This window comes from Microcaecilia unicolor, chromosome 5, assembly GCF_901765095.1.
Source record: "Microcaecilia unicolor chromosome 5, aMicUni1.1, whole genome shotgun sequence".
Lineage (NCBI taxonomy): Eukaryota > Metazoa > Chordata > Amphibia > Gymnophiona > Siphonopidae > Microcaecilia > Microcaecilia unicolor.
In genome coordinates, this window is record NC_044035.1 from 260,437,458 (window position 1) to 260,454,840 (window position 17,383).

The window sequence follows — 17,383 nt, forward strand, 5'->3', positions numbered from 1 at the left end:
TCCCACTTTTTACTACTTACAGCTAAATGTCACACTATACTTAATCCACAGAGAATTGACCTCAGTGTCAAACCTCTCCATAGGATACAAGACCCAAACCAAGGGCTACAGCAAAATCATCATTGGTCAACTCTATAAAGTGGAGGAAAATGCTTACAGAGACAAAAAGAAGAAAGGGGTAGACCAATGTGATTCCAAAGGCAAGAGCAATGAGTAAAAGTGACTCAATGCTAAGTTCAATCTGTCAGTACCTTTTATGCTGTTTTAGTGGACACATTTGCTCTTATTGTCTCTTGGTTATCATTTGTGGCTGAAAAATATATGCTTGACTCCTGAGGCAGGCGTGTCAGGTGCCGAAACACAGGACTATGTCGAGTCACTTTTCACCATTACTCATCAATAAACCACTTGCTTTGGAATCATATTGGTCTACCCCTTTCTTCTTTTTGTTTTTGTTTTGTGGACTGTTAGGGGTTTACTTCTACTCTTTTTTTTGTTGGAAAAAGCTTACAAGTATAAAATAACACCACGGTCAAAAGTAACTTCACAATGTTAACTATTCAAAAACAGTGGAGAAAAAAGCCAAATGGCCACAGCAATAAGCAGAAAGAACAAGGTCATTACATATATTTATTTATTTGTTTGTTACATTTGTATCCCACATTTTCCCACCTATTTGCAGGCTCAATATGGCTTGCATAGTACCGTAAAGGCATTTGCCAATTCTGGTATGAAAAAATACAGTAATGTTGTGGTACAATAAGGTTCATGTGTACAGACACATTAGGGAATCATAGAGAGGAAGAGAATCGTAGAGAGGAAGAGTTATTATATGTCCATTACGAGCTTTGGGTTCATTGTGTTGCAGGGTACAGGCATTTAAGTTGGGTTGGTAGGGTATGCCTTTTTGAACAGGTTAGTTTTTAATGATTTCCAGAAGTTTAGGTGATCATAAGTTGTTTTCACGGCTTTTGGTAATGCGTTCCATAGTTGTGTGCTTATGTAGGAAAAGCTGGATGCATAGGTTGATTTGTATTTGAGTCCTTTGCAGCTTGGGTAGGGGAGATTTAGGTATGTTCGTGTTGATCCTGTTGTGTTTCTGGTTGGTAGGTCTATGAGGTCTGTCATGTATCCCGGGGCTTCGCCGTAGATAATTTTATGAACCAGGGTACAGATTTTGAAAGCAGTACGTTCTTTGATTGGGAGCCAGTGCAGTTTTTCTCGGAGGGGTTTGGTGCTTTCAAATCACGTTTTTCCAAATATAAGCCTGGCTGCCATGTTTTGAGCAGTCTGAAGTTTCTTTATAATTTGTTCTTTGCATCCCGCATAAATTCCATTGCAGTAGTCTACATGGCTTAGTACCATTGATTGTATGAAGTTGCGAAATGTTTCCCTCGGGAAGAATGGTTTCACACATTTGAGTTTCCACATTGAGTGGAACATTTTCTTTGTTGTAGATTTCATTTGGGTCTCTAGTGTGAGGTTACGGTTGATTGTAACACCGAGAATTTTCAGGCTGTCTGAGATAGGGAGGGTATAATCTGGGGGTGTTTATGTTTGTGGGTTTGTTCGTATTGTATTGGGATGAGAGGATGAGACAGTGTGTTTTTTCTGTGTTGAGTTTTAGTTGAAATGCGTTTGTCCATGTGTCCATGATATTCAAAAGCTGAGCTTGATTTCATTGGTGATTTCTGTCAGATCACGTTTGTAAGGAATGTACAGTGGGGGAAATAAGTATTTGATCCCTTGCTGATTTTGTAAGTTTGCCCACTGACAAAGACATGAGCAGCCCATAATTGAAGGGTAGGTTATTGGTAACAGTGAGAGATAGCACATCACAAATTAAATCCGGAAAATCACATTGTGGAAAGTATATGAATTTATTTGCATTCTGCAGAGGGAAATAAGTATTTGATCCCCCACCAACCAGTAAGAGATCTGGCCCCTACAGACCAGGTAGATGCTCCAAATCAACTCGTTACCTGCATGACAGACAGCTGTCGGCAATGGTCACCTGTATGAAAGACACCTGTCCACAGACTCAGTGAATCAGTCAGACTCTAACCTCTACAAAATGGCCAAGAGCAAGGAGCTGTCTAAGGATGTCAGGGACAAGATCATACACCTGCACAAGGCTGGAATGGGCTACAAAACCATCAGTAAGACGCTGGGCGAGAAGGAGACAACTGTTGGTGCCATAGTAAGAAAATGGAAGAAGTACAAAATGACTGTCAATCGACAAAGATCTGGGGCTCCACGCAAAATCTCACCTCGTGGGGTATCCTTGATCATGAGGAAGGTTAGAAATCAGCCTACAACTACAAGGGGGGAACTTGTCAATGATCTCAAGGCAGCTGGGACCACTGTCACCACGAAAACCATTGGTAACACATTACGACATAACGGATTGCAATCCTGCAGTGCCCGCAAGGTCCCCCTGCTCCGGAAGGCACATGTGACGGCCCGTCTGAAGTTTGCCAGTGAACACCTGGATGATGCCGAGAGTGATTGGGAGAAGGTGCTGTGGTCAGATGAGACAAAAATTGAGCTCTTTGGCATGAACTCAACTCGCCGTGTTTGGAGGAAGAGAAATGCTGCCTATGACCCAAAGAACACCGTCCCCACTGTCAAGCATGGAGGTGGAAATGTTATGTTTTGGGGGTGTTTCTCTGCTAAGGGCACAGGACTACTTCACCGCATCAATGGGAGAATGGATGGGGCCATGTACCGTACAATTCTGAGTGACAACCTCCTTCCCTCCGCCAGGGCCTTAAAAATGGGTCGTGGCTGGGTCTTCCAGCACGACAATGACCCAAAACATACAGCCAAGGCAACAAAGGAGTGACTCAGGAAGAAGCACATTAGGGTCATGGAGTGGCCTAGCCAGTCACCAGACCTTAATCCCATTGAAAACTTATGGAGGGAGCTGAAGATGCGAGTTGCCAAGCGACAGCCCAGAACTCTTAATGATTTAGAGATGATCTGCAAAGAGGAGTGGACCAAAATTCCTCCTGACATGTGTGCAAACCTCATCATCAACTACAGAAGACGTCTGACCGCTGTGCTTGCCAACAAGGGTTTTGCCACCAAGTATTAGGTCTTGTTTGCCAGAGGGATTAAATACTTATTTCCCTCTGCAGAATGCAAATAAATTCATATACTTTCCACAATGTAATTTTCCGGATTTAATTTGTGATGTGCTATCTCTCACTGTTACCAATAACCTACCCTTCAATTATGGGCTGCTCATGTCTTTGTCAGTGGGCAAACTTACAAAATCAGCAAGGGATCAAATACTTATTTCCCCCACTGTATATTGTGACATTGTCTGCATAGATGAAAGGGTTAAGGCCTTGGCTGGATAAGGATTTGGCTAGAGGGGTCATCATTAGGTTAAAACAGATCGGTGATAGTGGTGATCCTTGAGGTACTTCGCATTCTGCTCTCCACGGTGGTGATATGTTTGAGCTTGATTTCACTTGATATGTTCTAGTGGTTAGGAAACCCTTGATCCAACTAAGTATATGTCCGCCAATCCCGAAGTAATCTAGGAGTCTTAGTAGTATTTTATGGTTTACCATGGTGAACGCACTGGACATGTTGAATTGGAGGAGAAGTATGCTTTTGCCAGATGCTATTTCCTGCTTGAATTTGGCTAGGAGGGTAATTAGTACTGTTTCAGTGCTATGAAGGGGGCGAAATCCTGATTGTGATTCATGTAATATTGTGAATTTGTTTATATAATCAGTAAGTTGTTTGGTTACCATGCTTTCCATCAATTTGACCACCAGTGGAATTGATGCTACTGGGCGGTAGTTAGTGATTTTGTTTGATTTTTTCTTGGGATCTTTTGGTATTGGGGTGAGTAGGATGTTGCCATTTTCCTTAGGGTAGAGACCTTGTTGAAGCATGTAGTTTAAGTGGGATGTAAGATCTGCTATGAGGCAGTGGGGGGCGGATTTTATTAGGTAGCTGGGGCAGGTATCCAATTTACAGTGAGAATTGGAGAACGTATTAATCGCCTGGGTGACTGTTTCCACAGTGAGGAGAGCGAAGTTTGACCAGGTTCAGTCTGCTGGGTATTCACCAGGGGTTGGGTCCAAGCCAGTGATGACATTTTTGATATTGTTGTTGTCCTAAGGTAGTGTGTTACGTAGGTTTGCAATTTTTTCATTGAAGTATTAAGCAAGGTTGTCTGCAGATGGGATGTCTGTATTGGTTGTGGTGACCAAGGTGATGTCTAGTAGTTTGTTCACGAGTTGGTATAATTTCTTCATGTCTTTGTAATCTGGCCCTATTTTAGTTTTATAGTGTGACCTTTTGGTCTGTCTTATTGCGTGTTTGTATTTTCTTTGCATTTGTTTCCATGTGTTGAGTGTGTGTTCGTCTTTTATTTTTTTCCAAGCTTGTTCGAGTTTCCTGGATTGTGTTTTTATTTTTTTCAGTTCTTCGTTGAACCATGGTATCGAGTTATGCCTACATGAGGTTCTTGTTTGTAAGGGTGCTATTTCGTCCACTATGCTTCTGCATCTTTTATCCCATTCTGAGAGGTAGTATATAGAGTCCATTTGTGCTGTCTATTCATTTTTGTATATCTGTTGCCAGAATGTTTCCGAGTCTATTTGGCCTCTTGTGCTGTAGGTTGTGTGTTCTTGTATACGGTGTGAACCCTTTTTCCGCCATTTTAGGGATAGGTTTAATTTGTAGTGGTCGGTCCATGGTGTTTCTTTCCATTTAATTTCTGTTATTATTAGGTTCTGGTCTGTGGACAGACTGTGTGAGATGAGCTCGAGTGTGTGCCCTTTGACATGGGTTGGTTGCATGTGTGGCCATTTAAGATCCCATGAGTGGAGGAATTCCTTGCATTCTCGTGCGTTGGTATAGTTTGGGTCTTCTAGTGTCACGCTTCACACGAAACACTGGATAGTGAGCCCTTGGGCTACTGCCGAGGGGCGGCAGTGGCAGGAGGAACACCCACCGGGAACAAGGCGGAACCCAGACAGACTGGTACCCTCTGGACTGGAGCAGCGGGACCGGAACAGAAGTCACAGCAGAGAGCAGGAAGATAGTCCACAAACCCAGCAGAACCGTGAGCAGGCAAATAAAGCAAGGTCCAGATCCAGGCCAAGGTTCAAAGGCAGGCGGCAAGCAAAGTCAAAGTCCAGGTCCAGGCAAAGGTTTCAAAGGCAGGCAAGCAAGCAAAGTCAAAGTCCAGGTCCAAGCAAAGGTTTCAAAGGCAAGCGGCAAGCAAAGTCAAAGTCCAGGTCCAGGCAAAGGTTCACAGGCAGGTGGCAAGCAAAGTCAAAGTCCAGGTCCAGGCAAAGGTTCAAAGGCAGAGATTAGGCAGAAACTGAAAGTAGTAAGGAAGCACAGCAACAAACAATTGCAGAAGACACACCTCTGAAGAGCTCTGTTGCAAGGCAATCTAGGGAAGCCGCCAGGTGGTTAATAACGGCCAACAGCCAAGGAGGTTACCAGGTACGGAAACAGCTTAGTTCCAAAAAATCTCAATACCAACTGGCAGGCTAGAAAATCCGGACCGGACCGGCATGACTTCTGGAATCGGGAAAACCACAAACAGACAGTCCATTGCGATCACCAGGTCTGACCACCAGGGGCTGAGATGAATGAGAGCATGACACCGGGGCAGAGTCATAACATCTAGGTGGAGATGACTAAACTTCATCCAGATCTGTGCATGATTTCTGACTTTTGTCATGTGTTCAAGATGGATGGACATACCCCTGATAATAGGCACGCTTACTGTAGTGAAATGCACCTAAATGCAGAGCCTGATTCTAACATAGATACATACAGACACACAGAAACATATAACATGCATACACAGATACAGCAACAAACATATGCATACACAGACATGCAGGCTCTAGGGAGAAACAGAAACTAAGGTATCACTAATTGCCCCACTTCTCCACAATAATGAAATAATGCTGTAATGAAGTTCATTTCACTGGGTGAATCTCTTCATTAAAGGCAATTAATAAATCCTAATAAAGAAAGAACATAAGAATTGCTATACTTGGTCACACCGATGGTCCATCTAGCCCTGTATCCTGCTTCCAACAGTGGCCAAGCCAGGTCACAAGTATCTGTCAGAATCCTGAAGAGTAGCAAGATTCCATGCTGATAACCCCAGGGATAAATAGTGGCCTTTTCCGGGGCTACCTTAATTTTATGGACTTTTCCTCCAGGAATTTTTCTAAACCTTTTTTAAAATCCAGATATGCTAACTTATTTTTACCACAACCTCTGGTAAGTTCCAGAGCTTAACTATTCATTGAATGAAAAACTATTTTCTCCTATTTATTTTAAAGGTATTACCATGTAACTTCATGGAGTGTCCCCTAGTCTTTGTATCTTTTGGAAAGAGTAAACAATCAATTCACATTTACCAGTTCAACTTCACTTCACTCAGGATTTTGTAGACCTCTATTACGTTTACCATACTATTAACTATTGTCTAATTACTTCTTCAATGCACCATTTCTACTGTACATGTTTTCCCAATTGAGAAGATGATATGCCACTTATCTCATTATCATATACAGGAATTTCCTTTCTATTGCATTTAGCCTGTGCTATACACCTCTTATTTCTTGAGCCAAATTTTTTTACACCATAAACTATGTAATATATTTTTTTTTAAACCCAAACCTTACCTTTATCTCTTGAACATTTGTGGTAAATATGATCACACAGATCCCAACAATGAGACAGAAAATTCCAATGCCAAAGAAGCTAAGCAGAACGGACTGAGCAGAGAGGATGGGTCTCCAGGCAGGCACACGCTGCTGCTTAAAGGCTGAATTATCTGGACATTTCGAAGGAGGTGGTTGCTGGGCCTTGCTGGTGTTCTTGTTCTTCATGCTGCTGCAAATACGCTGTTAACTTTTTTTTTGTTAGAATACAAATATATATACATATTTTTGACTGTATATAAAGGAAGGGAAGTTTAATAATTACACAATGCTTCTTTGCATTTTAAGCCCTGAAGAGCTCAAAACCTTTGTTACTTCCTAGGGTTATTCATTAACTAGCTTCAGCTCTTCTCTAATCTCACATCTGGGTTTCACAGGTCAATACAATGAAATTGTGCCATCGCCTACTGCCAGTGAGCGTACTTTGCTCAGATACAGGACATAATCTAGATATTTCATACACACCTGTAGGTCTGAAGTCAACTGCCTGAGCTATGATCAAAGGCACGCTGAATGAGCCCAGGCAGATTGCTGTGTAGCCGGAAGAAAGTAGGCCCTTGGCTGATTAATCGATTTTACAGCAGGCTGTGTGATCTGGGTTATTCTGAAGAGGGCACTCTACAACTGCAAGGAGTGTGTATTCTCAACCTAGACATGCTTTAACTCTCGTTCCCTGTCACTTCCTGCCTTGTCCTTTGCTGCTGCTGCTTTTCTGCCACTCTTCCCTAGCCTAACCTCTTTGTCCCTGTTTCACTTCCCCTTTCTTATCTGCTGCATCCAACTGGAGTTGGCATCTTTTGAACTCTGCTTCTCCTCAGGTACCAGGAGTACAAAAATGGTGTAAACCTAGAACAGAGGAAAATGAGAAAAGGGCTGGAGTATACCTTGTTGACCCCCATGGGTCACTTCTTTAGTGTATTTACTTTTTTGTTCCATTGGATCCATGTTGTTTTATTTAAAGAAATCCCCGTGTTTATAGTTGATTTCAATGCGCTTTTCTAAACATTAGCTTCCATGTAATGTATATGCACTGCTTCTTTTCAAACATACATTATTATCCCAACTATTTATAGGAATCATTAACACATAAGGTGATCCTTTGAACTAGCCCTAGGGTCTCTTGAATATTCATTAAAGTGTTTTTATCAACATCATATCCTGAGTTGGTTTAGTCTATGGTCAGCCTATACTCCCCTTTGCATGGCCCATACAAAGAGACACACAAACATACAACATGCATAAATAGACACACAGATATAGCCACAAGCTTATGCATACACAGATATAGTCATCCACAGAGGGGCTGGAAATAATTTAGAGGCTTGCTCCCAATCCTTTCCTCATCATTCAATTCTACCCTCCCCCACTTGCAGCCATACCCTATTCCTGCTGGAATGGCTCATAAGCGATTCAGATATGTATTTCATTTTCTTGTGTAATAAATTCTACTGTGAGTGACCCCTTTCCCTTTCCATAGTCAACTCGGAGTGCCAGGGAGGTGGTAACACATGCTGGGCCACCCCAAAGGATGAATGGCAAAACATCCAACAGTTTTATTATCTAAACTAGTAAAAAAGGCCTGTTTCTGTATGAAAGGAAACAGACGCTAGCAAGGTTTTCCTCCCCCCCCCCCTCACTCTCTCCCTGTGTCCCCTCCAAGTCCTATGGCCCCCTTTCCTCCCCTTCGATTTCCATGGTTTCCTCCCTCCCTCTGTCACTGTCCTTCACTCTGTCCTCCCTCTGAGTTCCAGTCCCCCCTCCCTCCCCCCATCCCCCAACGTGCATGTCACCCCCCTCCAAAATCACCAACCCCCCTCTCCCCCTCTCTTACCGGGGTCCCAGCGGCAGCATTGAAGAGCGAGCAGGCTCAGCGAGTCTGCTGCCTTCCCTTCTCTTCGCTGTGACTGTGGTCCCGCCCTCATTTCCTGTTTCCACAAGGGCGGGACCACAGTCAAAGCTCAGAGCGAAGAGAAGGGAAGGCAGCAGACTCGCTGAGCCTGCTCGCTCTTCAATGCTTCCAGGCCAGTTACTCCAGTGTTATCTACTGCATGAAGCAGACCACCTCCGGCGGAAGCCACGGTCCCAGGCAGCTTCAGAACGTTGGAGGTAATAATTATTCTATAGGATGGGTATAAGACAAGGATGTGAGTTGTCGCCACTGCTATTCAAAGTAGTCAGTGATTGGATCATGAAACAAAGCTTGGATGGAAATGGAATGTTGAGCAGACAGCCTGACATTTACTGATGCAAGATATGCTGATGATATTTCATTCATGGAAGAATCAGAATCCAAGGCAAGAGCTGCTAGATATAATCACAGATACAACAGGAAAATTAGGGTTACAGATCAATTCAAAGAAAACCAAGTGCATGACATCAGACATTTCAAAAGTTGACCTGCTAGTCTGTGATGAGCCAATACACCAGGTGAAGGAATTTAAATATCTAGAATCAGTGAGCTCAGTGTTGAAAGTTGCTGCAAATGCTGATATTGCTGCCAGAACTAGAGCGTCCAAGAAGCCTTCACTAGTGTAAAATGTTGCCTGTGAAAGAAGCACAGTATTACACTGAAGAAAGACTAAGGAGGCTAGGGTTTTTCAGCTTGGAGAAGAGACGGCTGAGAGAAGACATGATAGAGGTATATAAAATAATGAGTGGAGTGGAACAGGTGGATGTGAAGCGTCTGTTCACGCTTTCCAAAAATACTAGGACTAGGGGGCATGCGATGAAACTACAGTGTAGTAAATTTAAAACAAACAGGAGAAAATTTTTCTTCACCCAACGTGTAATTAAACTCTGGAATTCGTTGCCAGAGAACATGGTGAAGGCGGTTAGCTTGGCAGAGTTTAAAAAGGGTTTGGACGGTTTCCTAAAGGACAAGTCCATAGATCGCTACTAAATGGACTTGGGAAAAATCCACAATTTCGGGACTAACATGTATAGAATGTTTGTACGTTTGGGAAGCTGCCAGATGCCCTTGACCTGGATTGGCCACTGTCGGGGACAGGATGCTGGGCTTGATGGGTCTTTGGTCTTTTCCCAGTATGGCATTACTTATGTACTTATGATTAAGATGAGAGTTTTTAATGCTACAGCCATGCTAGTCCTCCTCTATACTTCGGAAACATGGACATTGCTATCTGAGGACTTGCAAAAGCTGGAACTATTCAAGATGAAATGCTTCACCGCTGATACAATGAAACCAATTGAGAAATTTGCAACACTCTATAGTGGAAGAAAAGATAAGATAATCTCGCCTCCACTGGTTTGGTCATCTGTGTAGAACAGAGGCATCCTGACAACCAAGACAGCTATTCCTATGCCATTCCTCCTGGCTGGAAGATAGTACAAAGCAAGGAAGTTAGAAAGAATTTGACAAAAGTACCCGGATGCATATCCTATGAAGGAATATCATGCAGCATTAATTACCAGGCTTTTGTACAGACGATGAAAGTCTCTCAGTTTGATAAAAAAAAATTTTCCATTAGCAGCTTCTAATTATGCTGTTTCATTTGTGACAGAGTACAAGCTATAGTGAAACAACATTGGGCTTTTAAATTGATAGTGAACTTTGTGTAATTGTTAGTCAAGAAAGGATTGTTAGGATTATTCAGACCTTTGTTTGCTTACCTTTCTAAAATCAGAGGCTGAGAGGAAAGAAGAGGCAATATGGGCTGAATTTAATGAGGTGACAGAACAGCAGATACTTGATGTTACAACTATGAATGAATCCTCCTGTTCATTGCATTTATGCTCTACATCTGTATTCAAGTCAATTGGAGAGGAAGTTGTTAGGCTCATTGCACTGCTGGAAAATCAAATCTTTTGAGGAAGTGTTTTGCTACCCTCCCTGAAAAGAACTGTTGATCATCATCTATTGAAGAATAATAAGTTAATTCTCTGGAAGTGCAAGATCTATCAACCTATTTCCTTATTAAAAATTTTCAGTAAAGTAGTTGAGAAATTAGTTTTACATTAGCTGATTGAAAAAGTCGCAAAATCTTCTGGACACTTTAGTTTGAGTTGCAGCTCAACAAGGAACTGAAACATTACTGCTTTCTATGTGTAATCAATACAACTGGGATACACCAAAAATTCAAGCTTAAAAATGAATATAATCTTTTTATTCAATTATACAAAAAATATAAATACAACTAAAAATCTTTTGAGCACAGCATAATACATTAGTACATAAGTATTGCCATACTGTTCGAATACCATTTCCGGCACCGGTATCCCACCCAAATCTTCCTCAGTGAAGACCAAAGCAAAGAATTAATTTTATCTCTCTGCTATGGCTTTGTCTTCCCTGATCGCCCCTTTTACTCCTCGGTCATCTAGCGGTCCAACCGATTCTTTTACCGGCTTCCTGCTTTTAATATACCTAAAAAAAAATTTTACTGTGTGTTTTTGCCTCCAACGCAATTTTTTTTCGAAGTCCCTCTTAGCCTTCCTTATCAGCGCTTTGCATTTGACTTGACATTCCTTATGTTGTTTCTTATTATTTTCAGTCTGTTCCTTCTTCCATTTTCTGAAGGATTTTCTTTTAGCTCTAATAGCTTCCTTCACTTCACTTTTTAACCACGCCGGCTGTCGTTTGGTCTTCTGGCCTCTTTTTTTAATACGCGGAATATATTTGGCCTGGGCTTCCAGGATGGTGTTTTTGAACAACATCCACGCCTGATGTAAATATTTGACCCTTGCAGTTGCTCCTCTAAGTTTTTTTTCATTGTTCTTCTCATTTTATTATAGTCTCCTTTTTTAAAGTTAAACGCTAACATATTTGATTTCCTATGTATACTTACTTCAAAGCTAATTTCAAATCCGATCATATTATGATCACTGTTATCAAGTGGCCCCAGCACATCATGCACTCCACTAAGGACTAGGTCTAGAATTTTTCCTTCTCTCGTCGGCTCCTGTACCAGCTGCTTCATAAAGCTGTGCTTGATTTCAACAAGGAATTTTACCTCCCTAGCGTGCCCTGATGTTACATTTACACAGTCAATATCGGGGTAATTGAAATCACCCATTATTATTGTGTTGCCCAGTTTGTTTGTGTCCCTAATTTCCTTTAACATTTCTGCATCCGTCTGTTCATCCTAGCCAGGCGGACAGCAGTACACTCCTATCACTATCCTTTTCCCCTTTACACATGGAATTTCAATCCACAGTGATTCCAAGAAGTGTTTTTTTTCCTACACTTGATCTTAGCCAAAAGGCCGAGAAGCGATGTGTGTTTTTTTTCCTGCAGAATTTTCAATCTATTTGATTCAAGGCTCTCGCTAATATACAATGCTACCCCTCCACCTATTCGATCCACCCTGTCACTACGATATAATTTGTACCCCGGTATGACAGTGTCCCACTGGTTATCCTCCTTCCACCAGGTCTCAGAGATGCCTATTATATCTAATTTTTCATTTAGTGCAATATATTCTAACTCTCCCATCTTATTTCTTAGGTTCCTGGCATTCACATATAGACATATCAAAGTATGTTTGTTGTTCCTAATTACATCATGCTTAGTACTTGACAGTATTAATTTGCAATGTTTTCTTTAATTTTAATTTTATTTAAGGACACCTGATCTACTACGGTCTCTTTTGCAACCTCTCTATCAGGATACCCTACCTTCCCTGTTTTGGTGATATCTTTGAAAGATACCTTATCCCGAACCATGCGCTTTTGAGCGACTGTCGGCCTTCCCCCCATTTCTAGGTTAAAAGCTGCTCTATCTCCTTTTTAAATGCTGACATCAGCAGCCTGGTTCCACCCTGGTTAAGGAGGAGCCCATCCTTTCGGAATAGGTTCCCCCTTCCCAGAATGTTGCCCAGTTCCTAACAAATCTAAAACCCTCCTCCCTGCACCATCTTCTCATCCACGCATTGAGAATCTGGAGCTCTGCCTGTCTCTTGGGCCCTGCGTATGGAATGGGTAGCATTCCAGAAAATGCTACCCTAGAAGATCTGGATTTGAGCTTTCTACCTAAGAGCCTAAATTTGGCTTCCAGAACCTCTTTTCCACATTTTCCTATATCATTGGTACCCACATGTACCAAGACAGCTGGCTCCACCCCTGCACTATCTAGGTGAAGCGTGAGGTCCACCACCTTCGCACCGGGCAGGCAAGTCACCAGGCGATCCTCACGTCCACCAGCCACCCAGCTATCTATATGCTTAATTATCAAATCACCAACTACAGCAGCTGTCCTGACCTTTCCCTCCTGGTAAGCACTTGGAGACATATCCTCAGTGCGAGAGGATAGTACATCCCCTGGTGGGCAGGTCCTGGCTACAGGAGTACTTCCTACTTCACCAGGGTGATGCTCTCCTAGGAGTCCTCCCTCCTCCAAGGTAGCACAGGGGCTACCAGACTGGAGGTGGGACTTCTCTACAACATCCCTGTAGGTCTCCTCTATGTACCTCTCTGTCTCCCTCACCTCCACAAAGTCTGCTACTCTAGCCTTAAGAGAACGGACATGTTCTCTGAGAGCTAGGAGCTCTTTGCATCGAGCACACACATATGACATCTCACCAACTGGGAGATAATCATACATGTAACACTCAATGCAAAAGACTAGATAGCACCCCTCTTGCTGCTGGACTGCTGACTCCATCTTAGTGTTTTTGAGTTTTCAATAATTTAAAACTTGCTATAGTATTAAGGATATTAGCCTAATATAAAAGTGTCTTTTAGTTTATATAGTATATTGTATGATTTATTTAGTGATTCCTTCTTAGATAGTAATGAAATGTATTTAAAACTCTAAGAGCACTCCTTGCTTGTTACCCTAATTACAATAACTGACTATGAGTTGTCCTAGGGGTGGGTGGGAAGACTAAACTAGATCCTGCAGTGCCTGCTAGATTCTGTTAATGCTGTGGTACAGAGTTTTTAAAACTAAGTGAAAAAGACTATGGAGATTAGTTGATAAAATTAGCTTTGTATATATTTATATTTTGCCTAACACTAACCTACAATTGCTCCTTTAAACACCAGCACAAAGCAAAATAGCGTTCACTTACCAGAGAAATGTCCTCTTCTCTCGGAACTTCTCAGAAAGTTCAGTGGGACCTTTCTTCTTTATATAGTTTTGAATCTAAGGGGCCTTTTTTAAACAGGCTCTTTGAAGCTGACTCAGCAACTATGCAAGTATTCTACTTCCCCATACCTTAATTAACACTTAATTGAGGTTGCTGGATGAGCGACCTCTCCAGCAGCCAAGGAACAGAAAATAACTGCCTTTCAGAACAAGAGTTTTTGGCTGTTTAGTTTCTACCTCTAGAAAAGGTTTCAGTTTAAAACTATGGGGAAAATGCCTATTTCTAGAGAAAATTTCAGTTTAAAACTATGGGAAAAGGGTTTGTACACTATCCAGCTCATAATTGAAAGTGATCGCCGGCCATTTCCCCGACACAAATCGGGAGATGGCCTGTGATCTCGGAAAAGTGGCGAAATCGGTATAATCGAAAGCTGCTTTTTTTGACAGCATTGCCGCTTTCCCGTCGCCTTGCTGGCAAAAGTTCAAAGGGGCATGTCGGCGGCGAAGCGAAGGCAGGACATGGGCAGGTATGGGCGTGGCTACCAGATAGCCGGCTTTCGCTGATAATGGAAAAAAAATACGGCGTTAAGCAGTATTTCGCCGGGTTTACTTGGTCCTTTTATTTTCACGACCAAGCCTCAAAAGGTGCCCAAACTGACCACATGACCACCGGAGGGAAGCGGAGATGACCTCCCCGTACTCCCGCAGTGGTCACTAACCCCCACCCACCAAAAAACCCCCACTTTAAACACTTTTTTTTCAGCCTGTATGCCAGCCTCAAATGCCATACCCACCTCCATGACAGCAGAATGTGTTCTGTCTTCCGACAGCCTTTTCCTGCTTGTGATGTGGTTCTGGGGTGAGTGTGACACCTTTTCTGTTATTTGCACTGCAGAGTCACATCAGCAATGCATTGTGGTGGGTGTAGGTTTTGGTAGTTGGTAGGCTCTACTCCCCTGGTGCTTTCCCCCTGCTTACTGGGTCAGAGTGTGCCCTGTTTTGTTTCCTGTTGTAGTCCATGCGGTAGTGGCCATTTTTGTAAGCCAATTTTAGTTCCCTTTCCTGTGTTACCCACGTTAGAGAACGTAGTTCTTACCGTGAATGGTGCTGAAAGAGGGCATTGTACACCATTGTGCCAGCTCTGACCTACTGCTAATCTTAGTACCAGGGGACTCTTTGCCAGTGGAACACAACCTCTGATTTGCAGTTAACTGTGAGTAAATGTGCTTATTCAAATAAAGGACTTTTTCAAAGAGATTAGTCTTCAGGTGTGAACTGGTTTGCCAAAATTATACAGCAGCAATAAGTCCTAGAGGCCTGGAGCAGTTTTAGTGGGTGCAGTATTTGTGGGTAGTGGGTTTTTTTTTTGGGGGGGGGTTGGGGGCTCAGCTCCCAAAGTAAGGGAGCTATGCACGTGGGAGCTTTTCTGAAGTCCACCGCAGTGACCCCTAGGGAGCCCGGTTGGTGTCCTGCCATGTCAGGGGGGCCAGTGCACTAAAAATGCTGGCTCCTCCCATGGCCAAATGCCTTGGATTTGGCCGGGGTTTGAGATGGCCGACATAACTTTCCATTATTGCTAAAAAACGAAGCCACCCATCTCAAACCCCGGCCAAATCCAAGGCATTTGGCTGGCCGGAACCATATTATCGAAACAAAAGATGGCCAGCCATCTTTTTCGAAAATATGGGTCTGGCCAGCTGTTTGCGGCACCGCCAAAATACATCGCCAGCCATGTATTTCACCGGCACCGTTCGATTATTCCTCTCTATGGCAACTAATGATGCTTGCTTTTCTCTCTCTCTTTTTATTCTCCCTTCAATACTAAACTAGGTCCTGCTTGCTTTTCCCTCTCTTTCTTTTTATTCCCCCTTAATACTAAACTAGATCCTGCAGTGCCTGCTAGATTCTATCTGTTAATGCTATGGTACAAAGTTTTTAAAACTAAGTGGAAAAGACTATGGAGATTAGTTGATAAAATTTGCTTTTTATATTTTTATTTTGCCTATCACTAACCTACAATTCCTCCTTTAAACCCCAATCTTTAAGTTCCCAAAGCAAAATAGCGTTCACTTACCAGAGAAATGTTCTCTTCTCTCGGAACTTCTCAGAAAGATACTGAAAACGAAATAGCCAAGTAAAATACCTACCTATTCTAAACTCAATAAATCATGCTTAAAGGAGCATACTACCCAATTAGCAATATCTCATCACAGTTGTCCCTGAGGAACTCATTAAGTAGTCCATAAGATGCACCATAGATAGTCAGAACCACGTTCCAAATAGGAAAGGACACAGTTCCTTCATTCAAGGGTAGATTCAATAAGTGGAGAAATCAAACGGGTTCCTCAAACAGATGCTCACAATCCATATACTAGCAATAATCCGTGTATATATCATCAGTATCCAGGGAAATGCCATAATCCCAAAGGACCAAGGGCTAGCTGCCACCACAGACGTGTAAAAATTCAGTCATCACTCTACAGAGTCTGTGTTTAATTTGCCTTCATTAGGAGTGAGACTCTCTGCAAAAATAAAACCGTTCTATGTGTGATAGAATTAGATTAGGTTTAGATAAGAGCAAATTTTTTCTTGCTTCATCAGATGTCACAGCGGCCTTTGATACGGTTCACTGTATGATATTGATTGACCATTAAAATCACTTTGGAATTGGCAGTAAAGTTTTATGGGCTGATGCTCAGAACTCCCAGAGTAAAGCCAACAGCAAAGAACCCATACCGCTGGAACAATGCAGAAAACTAGCTCACCAATGCTCAAAGGAAATTGTATTCCAATTAGCATGCTGTAAAAGTGAAAGCAAGGGGGGGAATGTGCTTGGCGCATGTGCAGAAAAGTTTTGTAACTTGACATTTCGCCCATTAGATTGTAAGCTCTTTTGAGCAGGGACTGTCCTTTTTTGTTAAACTGTACAGCGCTGCGTAATCCTAGTAGTGCTCTAGAAATGTTAAGTAGTATGCATGCGTCAGGCAAACCCAAAAGTGAAGCACACATTAGCATCTGTTTTCTATGCTTTTAAATAAGAACGTTGCCATTTTTTATTTTATTTTTTTTTTACTTAGAATGCTTAAATTTAAGCGCAGGAAGCAGGTGCCAATGTATGCTTTCACTTTTGGGTTTATTCTGACTCGCACACATTCGTCTCTCACTACCAGCACTTAGGGGCTTGCACAGGTTTCCTTCTGCTTCCAAATTAAATAAAACCCAGAAGATTTCAAAGAAAGAAAGAACTAAGAAATCCTCTCTTCAAACACCCTAATGCCTACTCTGAGCTGGCGTTAGGTTTTCAGAATTAAGGGCAGCTTTATTTTGTGCGGTTTTCTGAGCACTGGAAAGGAATAGGAAATGACCTCATTAACATCCATTTGACTACATTTGCATGCTAATTGTGCTTTTCTTTGGCCATGCACATTGTCTACCGTGCTAGAGCCCTCTGAGCATTCTGTGCTCGCTAATCACCTCTAGCACCTGCATTACCTTTTGAGCATTAGCCCATTAGAATGGTTTCAGTCATATTTGTCCAATTACCAGTTTATCCAGTTCAAGTTCCATGACTTCTGGTGTTCTCCAAGGATCAGCATTTCTGCTACATATGTTAACCTTT

At 42.3% G+C, this 17,383-nt stretch overlaps 1 protein-coding gene across 2 annotated transcripts in view; it reads right to left on the reverse strand.

The window, feature by feature from the left end:
* LOC115470677 (cell cycle control protein 50C-like) overlaps positions 1-7,028 on the reverse strand; it is a 28,843-nt gene extending 21,815 nt beyond the window's left edge. For both annotated transcript variants that reach the window (XM_030204057.1, XM_030204056.1), the window contains exon 1: positions 6,681-7,028. In XM_030204057.1, coding sequence (XP_030059917.1) covers positions 6,681-6,887 — 207 coding nt within the window. In that variant the 5' untranslated portion in view covers positions 6,888-7,028. The remainder of the gene's footprint in view (positions 1-6,680) is intronic.
* Positions 7,029-17,383: the final 10,355 nt, after the last annotated feature.